General features: G+C 37.6%; 2 protein-coding genes across 3 annotated transcripts; both read right to left on the reverse strand.

The window, feature by feature from the left end:
* Positions 1-481: 481 nt before the first annotated feature.
* Positions 482-7,053, reverse strand: LOC306907162 (uncharacterized protein). The gene is made up of 4 exons (XM_079479083.1): positions 6,995-7,053; positions 5,317-5,418; positions 4,874-5,045; positions 482-4,740 (listed from the first exon to the last, which is right to left on the reverse strand). The coding sequence occupies exons 2-4, from the start codon at positions 5,389-5,391 to the stop codon at positions 3,062-3,064; spliced, it is 1,926 nt and encodes a 641-aa protein (XP_079335209.1). The 5' UTR covers positions 5,392-5,418; positions 6,995-7,053; the 3' UTR covers positions 482-3,061.
* A 1,163-nt stretch (positions 7,054-8,216) lies between these two features.
* LOC306906353 (uncharacterized protein) lies at positions 8,217-11,856 on the reverse strand. Of its 2 annotated transcripts, XM_079477673.1 has the most exons (4): positions 11,638-11,856; positions 11,314-11,487; positions 10,872-11,043; positions 8,223-10,738 (listed from the first exon to the last, which is right to left on the reverse strand). In XM_079477673.1, the coding sequence occupies exons 2-4, from the start codon at positions 11,485-11,487 to the stop codon at positions 8,445-8,447; spliced, it is 2,640 nt and encodes an 879-aa protein (XP_079333799.1). In that variant the 5' UTR covers positions 11,638-11,856; the 3' UTR covers positions 8,223-8,444. The 2 variants fall into 2 exon arrangements, with proteins under 2 accessions (XP_079333800.1, XP_079333799.1); XM_079477674.1 differs by lacking the exon at positions 11,638-11,856 and having other exon boundaries at positions 8,217-10,738; positions 11,314-11,628.
* Positions 11,857-16,698: the final 4,842 nt, after the last annotated feature.

Here is a 16,698-nt window from a genome sequence, read left to right on the forward strand (position 1 = left end):
ATGAGTGGAGGAATGTGTCAAAGGTCAATTGTATTGTGTGATGGCAAATCATAACACTCATCAATGTTAAAACACCTGGGGTTCGTTCTCTTTACTCTGGGTGGGCTGACCCTGGGTTAAGCGCGTGCACCACGACTATAAAAAGCCATCATTAATGGAGCTCCGATATTATAATACAGTTTAATATAAGTGCACAGGGAAATGACAAAATTTTACTCGGGTCCTAAATTGCTCTCCTGAAATCAAAGTACGTCCCTATGAATGAATGCAGCCTCTTCATGTACTGAATCCTCTATGAAAGCAAATATGACATATAAGTCACTGAGATCGGAGTCTCTGTGGGATGAAAACGTGTGACTGTTTTATTGAATGAGATCGAAATAAACTCTGGGTTTACCAAAACAACCTGCTCCAGACCAGGTTAGGTTCTGTTGAACATTTCTTCAATGTTCTGCGCGTTCAGAATTGGAGAGAGGCCAGTCAAAGTAAAATCTTGAAGTTTATTGATCAGAAGATTCTAAATACAGCTGGGTGAGTATTTATACAACATGGTATTTATAATCCTTCTGGTGTCTTTTCTATGGGGGGTTAGGGAAGCCTGGGCACACGTCCAATCCGCTTTCTCTCCTTAGTTCTGCTCAGCCAACTAGCTCACACTGCTTTTCCCGACCATTTGTGGAGCATCACACGAAACCCCACACCTCACCAAAAGAGCTCTGAGTAATCTGATCTTTACACACACACACATATTATTCTGGTACAGAAAGTTCACTCAAAATCAGCCCTTAACTTAACTCACACACTGGTTATATTTTCAACAAATTATGCACAGTTAGTGATCAATAATGAAATCATAAAGCATATTAAATATAAAAGCACGTTTAAACCACAATAAAAATCCTTCAGTTCACAGAGTAAGTTACTGTAGTTACTCTTTTAGAAACCGGCTTGAGTTACTCTGCTTTCTCGGGGTTGACATACCTCACATTCTGAAACAGAGAACTCAGAGTTTCCCTCATTTCAGGGTTAATATAGAAGGTTGGTTTTTACTAAACCTCCTTTCTTAAACCGGACCCTGGACTTCCTCGCCCTCATTTAGGATGGGCATAGCTGGTGGCCTGTATCACGAAGCGAGGTGAACAAACACTGAAATAACTTGTGTTTTGGAAAGAATTCTCCAACAGGAACCTGAGATGTGAAGAATCAGGGGAATAATTTGTCATCAGTTTAATTTAAAACATAGATATTTCTCAGCAACCAGATAACTTCAAACTGCGTATTAAGACATTTTCAGTTTGTTCAATTAAGTTGTATTTCTGTGCTAAATATCTCATATTATGTTTCAAGTGTTAGATTGTTTATCGTTCATTAATATTAGATGTTTTTAATGCTCACGTTACAATGGTTACTTTTTACGCATTTTGGCACATGACACAAGCTCTCAGGCAACAAAACAATTTGGCGTTTATCTTTAGAGCTCTTGACTAAAGTCATTTCATAACGACGATCAATAATCTTATTTTCTAGACTTTTCTCGACACAAACGAGTGTAAACACCGTGAGATCAACTCAGAAGGAAACTCATCTCACCAGGTTCCCTCAGGTCAACATGAACCTCAGCCCGCCGGGTTAGTGTCAATCATAAAATATAATGGACATGGTCCAGATAAATGTGAAAATAACAATATCGGTTTGTTTTCCGTTTCAGTAACGTTAGTGATGAATTTGAAACTGTATTTGTTTGTGTAATCAACAAATGTTTTGCTTCTTTAATCCGTAAAAGTGAATGTCGTTTATTTAACATTAGCGTATCTGCTGCAATGAAAGTAAAATAAAGCTTTTAACATGTTTAAGGAATTTTGTTGTTGAAATTTCGATGGCAGAACTGCTTAGACACTTGACATTCATTAAAAGCCCAGACTGCCTTTGAAGCTTAGTGACGTCTCCGTAAAATAACTAATTTACAGATTTATTTGAAAAGAATTCAGCATTCTTTAAAGTGTTTACCTTTCTACTAAATCATGACAGTGTTGACAAGAAACATTCAGTGAATCTCAAACACAAACTCAATCACTGGGTTTTTAAACAAGTTATTGCTGAAGATCTCAGGGATCTTCTGATCTGAACAGTTTCATGTGGATGAACGTTGCAACACTTCTTCATGTGAATCTCAAGACGTCTTGATTCTTTAAAACTCTGTCCACATGAGGAGCAGCGGTGAGATTTCTCTTCAGTGTGACCTCTCTGGTGTTTTTTCAGTTGGTCCGATCTAGTGAAGGTTTTGTCACACTTGAAGCACATATGAGATTTCACAGCTGTGTGTGTTTTCTCGTGCACTTTCAGAGAGGAGACTTGTGTGAAGGTCCTTCCACAGATGGAACAAGCATGAGGCTTCACATCTGAATGAATCGCCATGTGTCTCCTCAGGGCACCTGCAGTGATAAATGCTTTACTGCACAGTTGACACTGAAATGATCTCACTCCAGAATGATGAAGAAGATGCACTCTCAAAGTCGATTTCCATCTAAAACACTTTCCACACTGATCACACGCGTAATACTTTCCTCCAGTGTGAACTCTCATGTGAGCAGTGATGGGTTTACGATGTTCTATGCATTACAAGTTTATATTTACGGTTGTTTTACTGTTAAATATATTGATATGAGTATGCTTATGCTGTGCTTGCTTTTAATCTTGAAAACTTGCAGAAGTGAGAGACAAGAGCTGTGAGAAATGCAGAAGCTGAGTTTAAGATAACGAGTGTGTGAGCAAAAGAATGTTCCTGTCGTTAATCACATTCAGCTGCAAGGCCAGGCTGTTCTCAAATCATGTTTTGCAGAAAACCAACAGTTTGCTGGAAATGGAGTCAGATTAACGTGTCCCGCGGTGATTGGTTTCAGAGGAGAGGACGCCTGCCCCACGGCAGGGGCCTGAACAGAGATCGACATATGTTTTAAATATCTGTTACACGGAAGGCTGGTTGTTGTTAATTTCGTGTGTGAGAAGACAACCCCAGCTGGAAAGAAGCTTTTACATCTGATAATACATTTTACTTAATCTTTTAGGGAAAAACTGTCTCTTCGATTTTCTTCAAATTTTGAACATGCAGGACTGCAGTGAAAAGTCCGTCAGCAGTAAGGATGGATTTTTTAATGTAGCTCTTTTCAGACTGATCAGAACTGTACGGCTTTTCTCCGTTGTGAACTCTCATGTGATTTTTAAAGCTGCGTTTAGAAGCAAGGTTCTTCCAACACTGACCACAACTGTACGGCTTTTCTCCAGTGTGAACTCTCATGTGTCTCTTAAGGTATAAGTTACAAGTAAAACTCTTTCCACACTGGTCACATGTGTAAGGCTTTTCTCCAGTGTGAATTCTCATGTGATCTTCAAAGCTGCGTTTAGAAGCAAGGTTCTTTCCACACTGATCACAACTGTACGGCTTTTCCCCAGTGTGAACTCTCATGTGCAAATTAAGATGGTCTTTGCGAATGAAGCTCTTTTCACAGTGGCAACATCTGTACGGCTTTTCTCCAGTGTGAATTCTCATGTGATTTTGAAAGTTCAGTTTAGAAACAAAGCTCTTTCCACACTGGTCACAACTGTATGGCTTTTCTCCAGTGTGAACTCTCATGTGCTCCTGAAAGCTGCATTTAGAAACAAAGCTCTTTCCACACTGATCACAACTGTACGGCTTTTCTCCAGTGTGAACTCTCATGTGCTCCTGAAAGCTGCATTTAGAAACAAAGCTCTTTCCACACTGATCACAACTGTACGGCTTTTCTCCAGTGTGAACTCTCATGTGCTCTTGAAAGCTGCGTTTATAAACAAAGCTCTTTCCACACTGGTCACATGTGTAAGGCTTTTCTCCAGTGTGAATTCTCATGTGATCTTGAAATCTGCGTTTATTAACAAAGTTCTTTCCACACTGATCACAACTGTACGGCTTTTCTCCAGTGTGCATTTCCATGTGTCTCTTAAGGTATAAGTTACAAGTAAAACTCTTTCCACACTGATCACAACAGTACGGCTTTTCTCCAGTGTGCATTTCCATGTGTCTCTTAAGGTATACATTACAAGTAAAATTCTTTCCACACTGATCACAACTGTACGGCTTTTCTCCAGTGTGAACTCTCATGTGTCTCTTAAGGTATACGTTACAAGTAAAACTCTTTCCACACTGATCACAACTGTACGGCTTTTCTCCAGTGTGAACTCTCATGTGCTCCTTAAGCGTGTATTTCCAAATGAAGCTCTTTCCACACTGGTCACACGTGTGAGGCTTTTCTCCGGTGTGAATTCTCATGTGGACATTAAGCTGCTCTTTGCGAGTGAAGTTCCTTTCACACTGGTCACATTGATAAGATTTTCCTCCTGTATGAAGTTTCATGTGTCTCTTAAGGTAACATTTACGAGTAAAACTCCTTCCACACTGGTCACACGTGTAAGGCTTTTCTCCAGTGTGAATTCTCATGTGATTTTGAAAGCTGCGTTTATAAACAAAGCTCTTATCACACTGATCACAACTGTAAGGCTTTTCTCTGATGTGAATTCTCATGTGCGCATTAAGTTTGAATTTACGAGTGAAGATCTTTCCACGCTGAGTGCATGTAGGAGATTCTTTGTCTGTTGCTATTCGACTATTCTTTGGTGAGAAATTCTGTTCAGATTCTTCTCCAGTTATGAGATGATGAGTTTTTTCCTCCATTTCATTTGGTTCTGAACTTTCCTCCATTATCAGATCTAAAATGAACAGAGAAAATGATTATGATCAATATCACATAGTACAGAAATACACTGAGCGCATCTGAAACTATAACAATAGTGTTCATGTCTTTATGTCATCACCAGTTAAACATGAAGAGAAGACACACACCTGAATAAATCACATCATCTTCATCTGTTTGTTCTTCTTTGATTTGTGTTTTCAGCTCCATCTCACAGTCCAGAAGCTTCACTGATGTCTTCTGCTCTTCATTACAGACAGAAAGCAGAAGATCTGGAGATGTTTGATCAGTGACGTCACAGAGAGAAACACCACAAACATCCTGAAAACAACATCACAACAAACACACAATAACATTCAGAGATTAAACACGAGAATGAAGACCAATGTTACAGATATCAGACACGTGTGAGAAAACGATGATAACACAATAATAAAAGGCCCAGCAGACAATGTTAAAGTTTATCCACACCTAGCGGGTAAAAAACCTTAGTTTACGACATACAACACTTAAAACAATGCTCATCTTTATATTTGTCAGACAGACAGTCACTTATGTTAAAGATTAAATGAATGTTGAATGTGTCCAAAACCTTTGTGTTGAGTTGGTCTCTCTCTCTGAGTTTTGTCTCCAGTAACTTCACCTCTTTCTTCAGCTGAAAATCCATTTCAAGTTGGAGCACAGACGCACAATACTACACGAGATAAAGATCAGGTTAGTGTAACTTGCATTCGGGAAAGACTTGACACGCAAATGCACAAGCGAATGGAAGGACACACAGTACTTAGACGGTTCAGTAGCAACACTCGTCGCCTGCAACTCTTCTGAGGGAAACTGGTTTGTTCAATTCACTTATTGAAGCCAGCCCTGGCTTTCACTGGCCTACTAAACAGGTGAATTGATGATGAATGTTTGTGGGTTCTAACTGCATTTGTGTTTTATACTTGGCTATCTGTAAAGATATATGGGCTCATGTCATTTCTGCTTGGTACGTGCATAAACTGCTGGAAGGTGTGTAACCCAGGTTAAAAACAAGTATTAGCATAAAGTAATAGCAGAATATACATTTGTTCTTTATTTATTTTGTTTAGAAAATGAGTCCTTTAGAGTATATAAAGTCCTTGAAACTCTAAGAAAAAACGGTGTTTAAAGAATTTATTTTATTTGTTGAAGCACACTTTGTATTTTCTGTATTACATTTTTTCCATTTCCTGTATTTTATTTTATCTTAATTTATTTCTCAAGTTCTACAAAATTTGCATTCTACGTAAATCAAAAACAAAAAAAATCTGTTAAACCTTATACAGTTATTGTTGTGACATCCTACAGGCGAATTTTAGTCTTCTGATTTAACTGGTCCATACGCAGACATTTGTGTGATGATGTGCAACTCGTTTTATGAAGAAAAAAGCCTCAAGTTTTCAGAAACATCTACGAAAAAACTTTGTCTGATGGGGAAATTCTTTTTAACTGATTCAGTCGTCGTGATTTGTTAATTATTTAAGTATAACAAATATATAGCTATTTATTGTAAGCCTATTCTATGTTTTTTATTTAGCCTATATTATATTTATATTATTATTTTCTGTCCTGTTCTGTTGTTTAGGCTATCTGTTCTGGGCCGGGTTTCCCGATAACGATGTAGCCTATCTGAGCTCTTAAAAGCATCTCTACGTGCAAGATTATGAACGTGAGCCGCAATTCATCGCACGTTTCCCAAAAATGTAGCTACTGAACTCGAAGAACGAATATGTGCTTGAGTCGCTTTCCATTCGCAAAGTGCTGAACTAGCTATACGGAATCGTATTCTGAACGTTTAACCCAACAATCGTCATCTGTTGTGTATTAGGAAACAAGACAGGAAGAAAATATATATAAAATAACATTCTATATAGATCATTGGAGCGAACTGACTCTTGCCGTATCCGGTCGGCAAAACAGCAGATTTCAGCGCCGTCTTCTGTTCCTCTTTTAGATTAAAACCCAAGTCTAAATCGTTCATTGTCATTCTATATGGATCGTTTAGATTTAGGTCTGGATTTCCATACTATGAAGTTACCAATCTGTCAAAAAATATTTATTAAACGACAGTTTCCCGCCGATGATCCAATGCCCCTCCAGTAGATCTGCTCTGACGCGACTCTGACACTCATGACAACGCAAAACACAATTTTAACACGATTATATGAGACTTCAAAGCGTCAATTAAAATCAACAAGTTACAGTAAGCGAAGGAAAAGATGATAAAACACAAATAACACAAAACTTACGAGAAGCGACACTCCTGGTAAAACTGTGAGCTGTTATTTCTTCACGTGCTGTTTTCTGTGACGCGTGTCGCGTTTGCGCCCCCTGCTGGACTGAAGCGAGTCGCAGCGGCTGATTGACAACAGTCATGTGTAAGTTACCCACTCAAATCTATTAAAATCTACAAGAATAAAAATCTTTAAATGTAAAAATGTGAGACATTGTGATTTGATTTATTTTTTTAATCTTAGTTTTCACTGGCAAACTGCCTGAAGTTATTCACAATGAGGAGCCAAACATTTACAAACCAAGGCTCACACAGATATAAAAACCACAATAAAGAAACACTACTTTTCCATTTAATAATTATTTGAAAAATTACATTTATATAATGTATTAAAGGTTTCATCTAACATGTTAAACTGTTATCACATGTGTTGAAGTAGGCCTAAATGAAGGTGGAGAGATTCTTTTACTTGTGTAGTTTCTGGTTTACTTTAGGATGAATCACCTGTGTGTGTTTGAAATGATCAGAATGAATCACGCAGAATAAATAACTTAAATAACTTAAATAACTTGTGCTTTGGAAACATTTCTCCAACAGGAACCTGAGATGTGAAAAATCAGGGGAATAATTTGTCATCAGTTTTATTGAAAAGATTTGTATATGTCAGCAGCCAGACACCTTCAAACTGCGTTTTTACACATTTTCAGTTTGTTCAATGAAGTTGTATTTCTGTGCAAAATATCGCATAATATGTTTAAAGTATTAGATTGTTTATCCTTCATTGATATTAGATGTTTATGGTTACTTTTTATGCATTTTAGCGTGTAACAAGCTCTCAGGCAACAAAACAATTTGGCATTTATCTTTAGAGCTCTTGACTAAAGTCATTTCATAACGACGATCAATAATCTTATTTTCTTGACTTTTCTCGACACAAACGAGTGTAAACACCGTGAGATCAACTCAGAAGGAAACTCATCTCACCAGGTTCCCTCAGGACAACATGAACCTCAGCCCGCCGGGTTAGTGTCAATCATAAAATATAATGGACATGGTCCAGATAAATGTGAAAATAACAATATCGGTTTGTTTTCCGTTTTAGTAACGCAAGTGATGAATTTGAAACTGTATTTGTTTGTGTAATCAACAAATGTTTGGTTTCTTTAAACCGTAAAAGTGAATGTCGTGTATTTAACATTAGCGTATATCTGCTGCAATGAAAGTAAAATAAAGCTGTTAACATGTTTAAGGAATTTTATTGTTGAAATTTCGATGGCAGAACTGCTTAGACACTTGACATTCATTAAAAGCTCAGACTGCCTTTGCAGCTTAGTGACGTTTCCGTAAAATAACAAATTTACAGATTAAATTGAAAAGAATTCAGCATTCTTTAAAGTGTTTACCTTTCTACTAAATCATGACAGTGTTGACAAGAAACATTCAGTGAATCTCAAACACAAACTCAATCACTGGGTTTTTAAACAAGTTATTGCTGAAGATCTCAGGGATCTTCTGATCTGAACAGTTTCATGTGGATGAACTTTGCAACACTTCTTCATGTGAATCTCAAGACGTCTTGATTCTTTAAAACTCTGTCCACATGAGGAGCAGCGGTGAGATTTCTCTTCAGTGTGACCTCTCTGGTGTTTTTTCAGTTGGTCCGATCTACTGAAGGTTTTGTCACACTTGAAGCACATATATGATTTCACAGCTGTGTGTGTTTTCTCGTGCACTTTCAGACAGGAGACTTGTGTGAAGGTCCTTCCACAGATGGAACAAGCATGAGGCTTCACATCTAAATGAATCGCCATGTGTCTCCTCAGGGCACCTGCAGTGATAAATGCTTTACTGCACAGTTGACACTGAAATGATCTCACTCCAGAATGATGAAGAAGATGCACTCTCAAAGTCGATTTCCATCTAAAACACTTTCCACACCGATCACACGCGTAATACTTTCCTCCAGTGTGAACTCTCATGTGATCTTGAAAGCTGTGTTTAGAAACAAAGCTCTTTCCACACTGATCACAACTGTACGGCTTTTCTCCAGTGTGAACTCTCATGTGCACATTAAGTTGGTCTTTACGAATGAAGCTCTTTCCACACTGGCAACATCTGTATGGCTTTTCTCCAGTGTGAATTCTCATGTGATTTTGAAAGTTCACTTTATAAACAAAGCTCTTTCCACACTGATCACAACTGTAAGGCTTTTCTCCAGTGTGAACTCTCATGTGCAAATTAAGATGGTCTTTACGAATGAAGCTCTTTCCACACTGGCTACATCTGTACGGCTTTTCTCCAGTGTGAATTCTCATGTGATTTTGAAAGTTCACTTTAGAAACAAAGCTGTTTCCACACTGGTCACACGTGTAAGGCTTTTCTCCAGTGTGAACTCTCATGTGCAAATTAAGATGGTCTTTGCGAATGAAGCTCTTTTCACACTGGCAACATCTGTACGGCTTTTCTCCAGTGTGAATTCTCATGTGATTTTGAAAGTTCACTTTAGAAACAAAGCTCTTTCCACACTGATCACACGTGTAAGGCTTTTCTCCAGTGTGAACTCTCATGTGAGCAGTAAGGATGTGTTTTGTAATGAAGCTCTTTCCACACTGGCAACATCTGTACGGCTTTTCTCCAGTGTGAATTCTCATGTGATTTTGAAAGTTCACTTTATAAACAAAGCTCTTTCCACACTGGTCACACGTGTACGGCTTTTCTCCAGTGTGAATTCTCATGTGCTCTTTAAGCTTGCCTTTCCGAATGAAGCTCTTTCCACACTGGTCACACGTGTAAGGCTTTTCTCCAGTGTGAATTCTCATGTGAGCTGTAAGGATGCATCTTTTAATGTAGCTCTTCCCACACTGGTCACACGTGTGAGGCTTTTCTCCAGTGTGAACTCTCATGTGCGCATTAAGCTGCTCTTTACGAGTGAAGGTCCTTTCACACTGATCACATTGATAAGATTTTCCTCCATTATGAATTTCCATGTGTCTCTTAAGGTAACATTTACGAGTAAAACTCTTTCCACACTGGTCACACGTGTAAGGCTTTTCTCCGGTGTGAACTCTCATGTGAGCTGTAAGGATGCATCTTTTAATGTAGCTCTTTCCACACTGGTCACACGTGTAAGGCTTTTCTCCAGTGTGAATTCTCATGTGAGCAGTAAGGATGGGTTTTGTAATGTACTTCTTTCCACACTGGTCACATGTGTAAGGCTTTTCTCCAGTGTGAATTCTCATGTGATTTTGAAAGTTCACTTTAGAAACAAAGTTCTTTCCACACTGATCACAACTGTACGGCTTTTCTCCAGTGTGAACTCTCATGTGCACATTAAGCTGCTCTTTACGAGAGAAGTTCCTTTCACACTGATCACATTGATAAGATTTTCCTCCATTATGAATTTCCATGTGTCTCTTAAGGTAGCATTTACGAGTAAAACTCTTTCCACACTGGTCACACGTGTAAGGCTTTTCTCCAGTGTGAACTCTCATGTGAGCTGTAAGGATGCATCTTTTAATGTAGCTCTTTCCACACTGGTCACATGTGTAAGGCTTTTCTCCGGTGTGAATTCTCATGTGCGCATTAAGTTTGGATTTACGAGTGAAGATCTTTCCATGCTGAGTGCATGTAGGAGATTCTTTGTCTGTTCCTATTCGATTATTCTTTGGTGAGAAAGTCTGTTCAGATTCTCCTTCAGTTATGAGATGATGAGTTTTTTCCTCCATTTCATTTGGTTCTGAACTTTCCTCCATTATCAGATCTAAAATGAACAGAGAAAATCATTATGATCAATATCACATAGTACAGAAATACACTGAGCGCATCTGAAACTATAACAATAGTGTTCATGTCTTTATGTCATCACCAGTTAAACATGAAGAGAAGACACACACCTGAATAAATCACATCATCTTCATCTGTTTGATCTTCTTTGATTTGTGTTTTCAGCTCCATCTCACAGTCCAGAAGCTTCACTGATGTCTTCTGCTCTTCATTACAGACAGAAAGCAGAAGATCTGGAGATGTTTGATCAGTGACGTCACAGAGAGAAACACCACAAACATCCTGAAAACAACAGCACAACAAACACACAATAACATTCAGAGATTAAACACGAGAATGAAGACCAATGTTACAGATATCAGACACGTGTGAGAAAACGATGATAACACAATAATAAAAGGCCCAGCAGACAATGTTAAAGTTTATCCACACCTAGCGGGTAAAAAACGTCAGTTTACGACATACAGCACTTAAAACAATGCTCATCTTTATATTTGTCAGACAGACAGTCACTTATGTTAAAGATGAAATGAATGTTGAATGCGTCCAAACCTTTGTGTTGAGTTGGTCTCTCTCTCTGAGTTTTGTCTCCAGTAACTTCACCTCTTTCTTCAGCTGACAGATTTCTGTCATCAGATCATCAATATCCAGCATAGACAGATCAGTTCCTACTGACTTACAGCACATCACATCCACCTGCACCTTCATCATCATCATCATGGACATCTGAACACATCATCACAATCATCTTCTCACTCATACAACGCAAAACACAATTTTAACACGATTATATGAGATTTCAAAGCGTCAATTAAAATCAACAAGTTACAGTAAGCGAAGGAAAAGTTGATGAAACACAAATAACACAAAACTTACGAGAAGCGACACTCCTGGTAAAACATGTGAGCTGTTTTTTCTTCACGTGCTGTTTTCTGTGACGCGTGTCGCGTTTGCGCCCCCTGCTGGACTGAAGCGAGTCGCAGCGGCTGATTGACAACCAATAGCATCTGGCTGCAGACAAGATGCGAGAAGGGTCTGGCTGCAGACCAGATGCACTCTCAGGCCAGATGCACTGTCAGCGGCGCATGCGCACTCCGACACATGCAGTCTCAGCAGCGCATGCGCACTCCAACAAATGCACTGTTAGACACGTTTGTGAATCAAATGGACCTACAGGCCAATTGTAAGTATATTTATTCAATATTCAATTTATTTATTCTCATACAATATTAAGTCGAAGTGAAAGTGTTGTTTTAACTATATTCAATTCGAACAAGATTAAGTCGAAGTAAAAGTGTTATTGAATTATTTGACATGTAATCGAAAACGTTCTTTAACATTATCAGACGCAGTGGCGGCCGGCCAATAGAGGGCGCTAGGGCGCCGCCCCCCTTAAGCCACAAAAAAAAGAAAATTAAAACAATTAAAACAAAAATAGTAATAATAATGAGGAAAACATCAGTATGTCAATATTTGTGTGTTTTAAATATGGAATGCACCCAGTAATACATGTAAAATATGATACAAAATCATATTTGCAACCTTTCCTCTGCCTGTCTGACCGCTTCATCAGCTCTGGGGCGATAGAGAAAGCGCCCCAAGGAGGCGGGTCTATGTAGCAGTTAAGCCAATTGCTAATTTAAGATATGAATGTATGACATAAAATTTAGCCAATCAGCGTTCTTAAATAGAATCCAAGAAGGGCGATCATTTTATCGCCCCAAGCCCTGATAAAATAAGGACTGGGCTCTAGGGGCGCCATTTTTACTAAACGACAATGGCGAGCGCGGACGTTACTCCTCCAAGACCCAACCCTAACTCGGTGAAATCTCTCCTCCAAGATCCGTTTGAGAGGAGAACTTTGTCGGAGAAAGTTCGGGTGAAAGAGCTGGGCCCAGATCAACCTGACCTCTCAATCAAACAGCAGGCTAGCGAAAAAGGGAAGCAGTATATGCGCGGCTTCTCCCGTAGCTTCACACACACACACACACACACACACACACACACACACACACGTTTCTTTGTTTATAGTTGACCTTAGCATAAAAATCATTCAGTTATATATGGTACTCTAAAAAATGTTAATAGTGTGTTTGCTAATATTACTGTATATATGTTTTGTATCAATTAATTGTTGCAGTTCTGGAGCACATTAACAATTAGTTACATTTAGTTTGATCATAAAATACTTTATGCTATTCTTCCAGTCAAAGGTTTGAGTTCAGCCACTTCATATCCATTTCTATATTATACATCCTTTATACAGTGTAAGAATTCCTATAAACTTTATAATAATTTAATGTTATTGTCCACTTTCCACTCTGTTCTGACAGCATGCATATTGTGTTGCCTATTTACTACCAATGGCACCAACAGCCTTTCCAAAAGATGTTACTTATATGTAGAAATAGTCAATTGTTTACAAGTTCAGTTTAAATGCAAATAAAAGGCTTGTGTTTGTGCATCATGATGTTTATGTTTTTGTGTACGAATGCCTCAACTTTTTAATATTGGCATTAAATAATTACTGACTATTTCACTGAGCACTGCTGTCCTGCAGTTTGTGTTAAATTTTATTGCGATGGTTACGGAAACAAAAAAGTATGGCACAGCCCCACCGAGAATATTTTTCACCAGCCGCCACTGATCAGACGAGTGTTGTAAGTATATTGATTTCATTCATACAGTATTAGATAGATGTAAAAGTATTGTTTTAATATATAAGATGATGTTTTCGAAAACTAACTTAATCCTCATAATGATACCAGATCTATCGCATCTATGATACTTGGGTAACGATACCTGTTCTTCATACAGTAATTTATTGAAGAACTAACGTTATCTAAAATTAATTTGTAGCGTTGCTTGAAAACGAAATATTCAGATGATTCGGATTATTTATATATTCAATAACCTTGTGCATACAGTATAAGCTTGTACAGCCTTATATTTCTACACATCAATTATTATTTACGTATTTTTTTTTTGCATTTTTGACAGGGGCATTGCACATAGGTTAAAACCCGTCAAATGAACTGAAAGGTTTGCTATCTATCCATCCATATATCTGTCTGTCTATTCAAATCTGTCTATCTAAATTGTATCCTATCGTCCATTTATCTATCCCATCCATCTCTTTAAGTCTTATGTATCTATTTTTCTATGAAATTTTGCTTATTCCCTCCTTTCATTATATTTAAGGGTTTTCCAGTACAATCATATGGCAACGACTGTGGTGTGTTTATGTTGATGGTAAGTACATTATGTTTGTAGTTAATATTATATTGTTTTGCCATGATACTGACGTCTCTTTCATGTATAGTCTGTATTGTACATTGTGCTGGATGCCCCATTTGACTACACAATTGTAAGTATTAGTACAGTTTTCAATAGGTTTTTTTGAGACAAAGGGCATTGACTTTTATGTTTTGATCAGCAGGACATGATAGAGCTGAGGAAATGGTCGTGCGTCATGTTAATGGAGAACTTTGGACTGGACCGGTATGGAATTGTTTGTATTTTGAATATTTAAAGCTTTTATGAGAAAGGAATTATCTAACATTCAATCACTATTTTCCAGGCATGGAAAATTGTTTGCCCACTATACAGAGGAGTCCAAAGCCTTCCTGAGAGGTGATCAGCAGCCTGTATTTAGGTTGCAAAACGGAAGTTGAAATAAATCTCTCAGGTACAAGCATAGACTAATCATAAGGTAAAGAATGGCGTGTTGTCATGACTAACTTGGTAAACATGGGCTGTATTTTCTCCCCTTACAGGAAGAGCATTTTGACGGACAGGTAACTTCTCAGGTAACTCCTCAGGAAAAGTACCAGTAACCTTAAAAAGGTAGTCCTAAAGGTAACTAAAATTAATATTTGCTTTTTAGGTAGATGAAACCAATCTTTTCATCTGAGAAGCAGGTGGTTCAGTCTCCACGAAAAGTAGGTTTTGTTAGAGAGGTTGTGGCCATTATTGTTCAGCATATTTTTATTTATCATCTTCTACATTGTTGTTTCTTAGGAGCGTGTCATGAACGTGTCATGACGGATCTTAAAACTGCCAGTCAGTGGTGCTTGGTGAACATTTACATTACATTTATTCATTTGGCAGACGCTTTTATCCAAAGCGACTTACAAGTAATTTTTTATTTTTTTACAGTGGCACATTACTGCAGAGCAATCAGGGGTTAGGTGCCTTGCTCAAGGGCACTTCAGTCATGACCTTCTGGCACTGAGATTTGAACCAGCAACCTTCTGATCACAACTGACTCTCTGGGAATCTTCTTGGCTCAGTTGATGGAGGATGATGAAGCTGCAGAGGCCTTTGAACAGTTCTTCAGTACACATTTCATAGAACATGATAGTGTAGAGCCTCTGATGTTTGTTTTTATGCAGGACATGCAAACATTTTTAGAGAATGTGGTGGACAAAATGGATCTTAGAGTCTTTTGTCGAGTACAAAATTGAACAGGGTTGTCAATTTTTTGTTTTGTGTTATGATTTTATGCCACATATGCATTGAAAACTGATATGGAAGCCTCTATTTTGCAAAAAAACAGATGTGAGCCGTCCTGTTCTTTATATATATATATATATATGTATATGTATGTATATATATATATATATATATATATGTATATATATATATATATATATATATATGTATATATATATATATATATATATGTATATATATATAGTATGTCTACATAATACAACTTTATCATTAAACCATTGATTAACAAGCACATTTTTATTGTAGAATGAGTCATTTATGTATATATGTGTGTTTGTTTATAATTTTAGGCCGGAAGAATACGTGTACAAGAAAAGGTTTTATTTAGTAATGTATTTTCATTATTAGTGTAGATGTTCAGTAATGTATTTCAGCTATAATTATGATAAATACCTGGCCTTGACCTGAACCACCAGTATTCACGGTACTCTTAAAAAGCAGTAACCTTTACATTTTATTAATAGAATCTTAAAGTTCACCACGTTAGAGCGTGCATGTGACGAGTGCGCATGCGCGGCTGAGCGTGCATGTGTCTGACAGTGCATCTCGTCTGCAGCCAGATGCTATTGCAATGAGGAGCCAAACGTTTACAAACCAAGGCTCACACAGATATAAAAACCACAATAAAGAAACACTACTTTTCCATTTAATAATTATTTGAAAAATTACATTTATAGAATGTATTAGAGGTTTCATCTCACATTTTAAACTGTTATCACATGTGTTGAAGTAGGCCTAAATGAAGGTGGAGAGATTCTTTTACTTGTGTAGTTTCTGGTTTACTTTAGGATGAATCACCTGTGTGTGTTTGAAATGATCAGAATGAATCACGCAGAATGAATAACTTAAATAACTTAAATAACTTGTGTTTTGGAAACATTTCTCCAACAGGAACCTGAGATGTGAAAAATCAGGGGAATAATTTGTCATCAGTTTTATTGAAAAGATTTGTATATGTCAGCAACCAGATGCCTTCAAACTGCGTTTTTACACATTTTCAGTTTGTTCAATGAAGTTGTATTTCTGTGCAAAATATCGCATAATATGTTTAAAGTATTAGATTGTTTATCCTTCATTGATATTAGATGTTTATGGTTACTTTTTATGCATTTTAGCGTGTAACAAGCTCTCAGGCAACAAAACAATTTGGCATTTATCTTTAGAGCTCTTGACTAAAGTCATTTCATAACGACGATCAATAATCTTATTTTCTTGACTTTTCTCGACACAAACGAGTGTAAACACCGTGAGATCAACTCAGAAGGAAACTCATCTCACCAGGTTCCCTCAGGACAACATGAACCTCAGCCCGCCGGGTTAGTGTCAATCATAAAATATAATGGACATGGTCCAGATAAATGTGAAAATAACAATATCGGTTTGTTTTCCGTTTCAGTAACGTTAGTGATGAATTTGAAACTG

This window comes from Barbatula barbatula, assembly GCF_947034865.1.
Source record: "Barbatula barbatula genome assembly, chromosome: 17".
NCBI classification, from domain to species: Eukaryota; Metazoa; Chordata; class Actinopteri; order Cypriniformes; family Nemacheilidae; genus Barbatula; species Barbatula barbatula.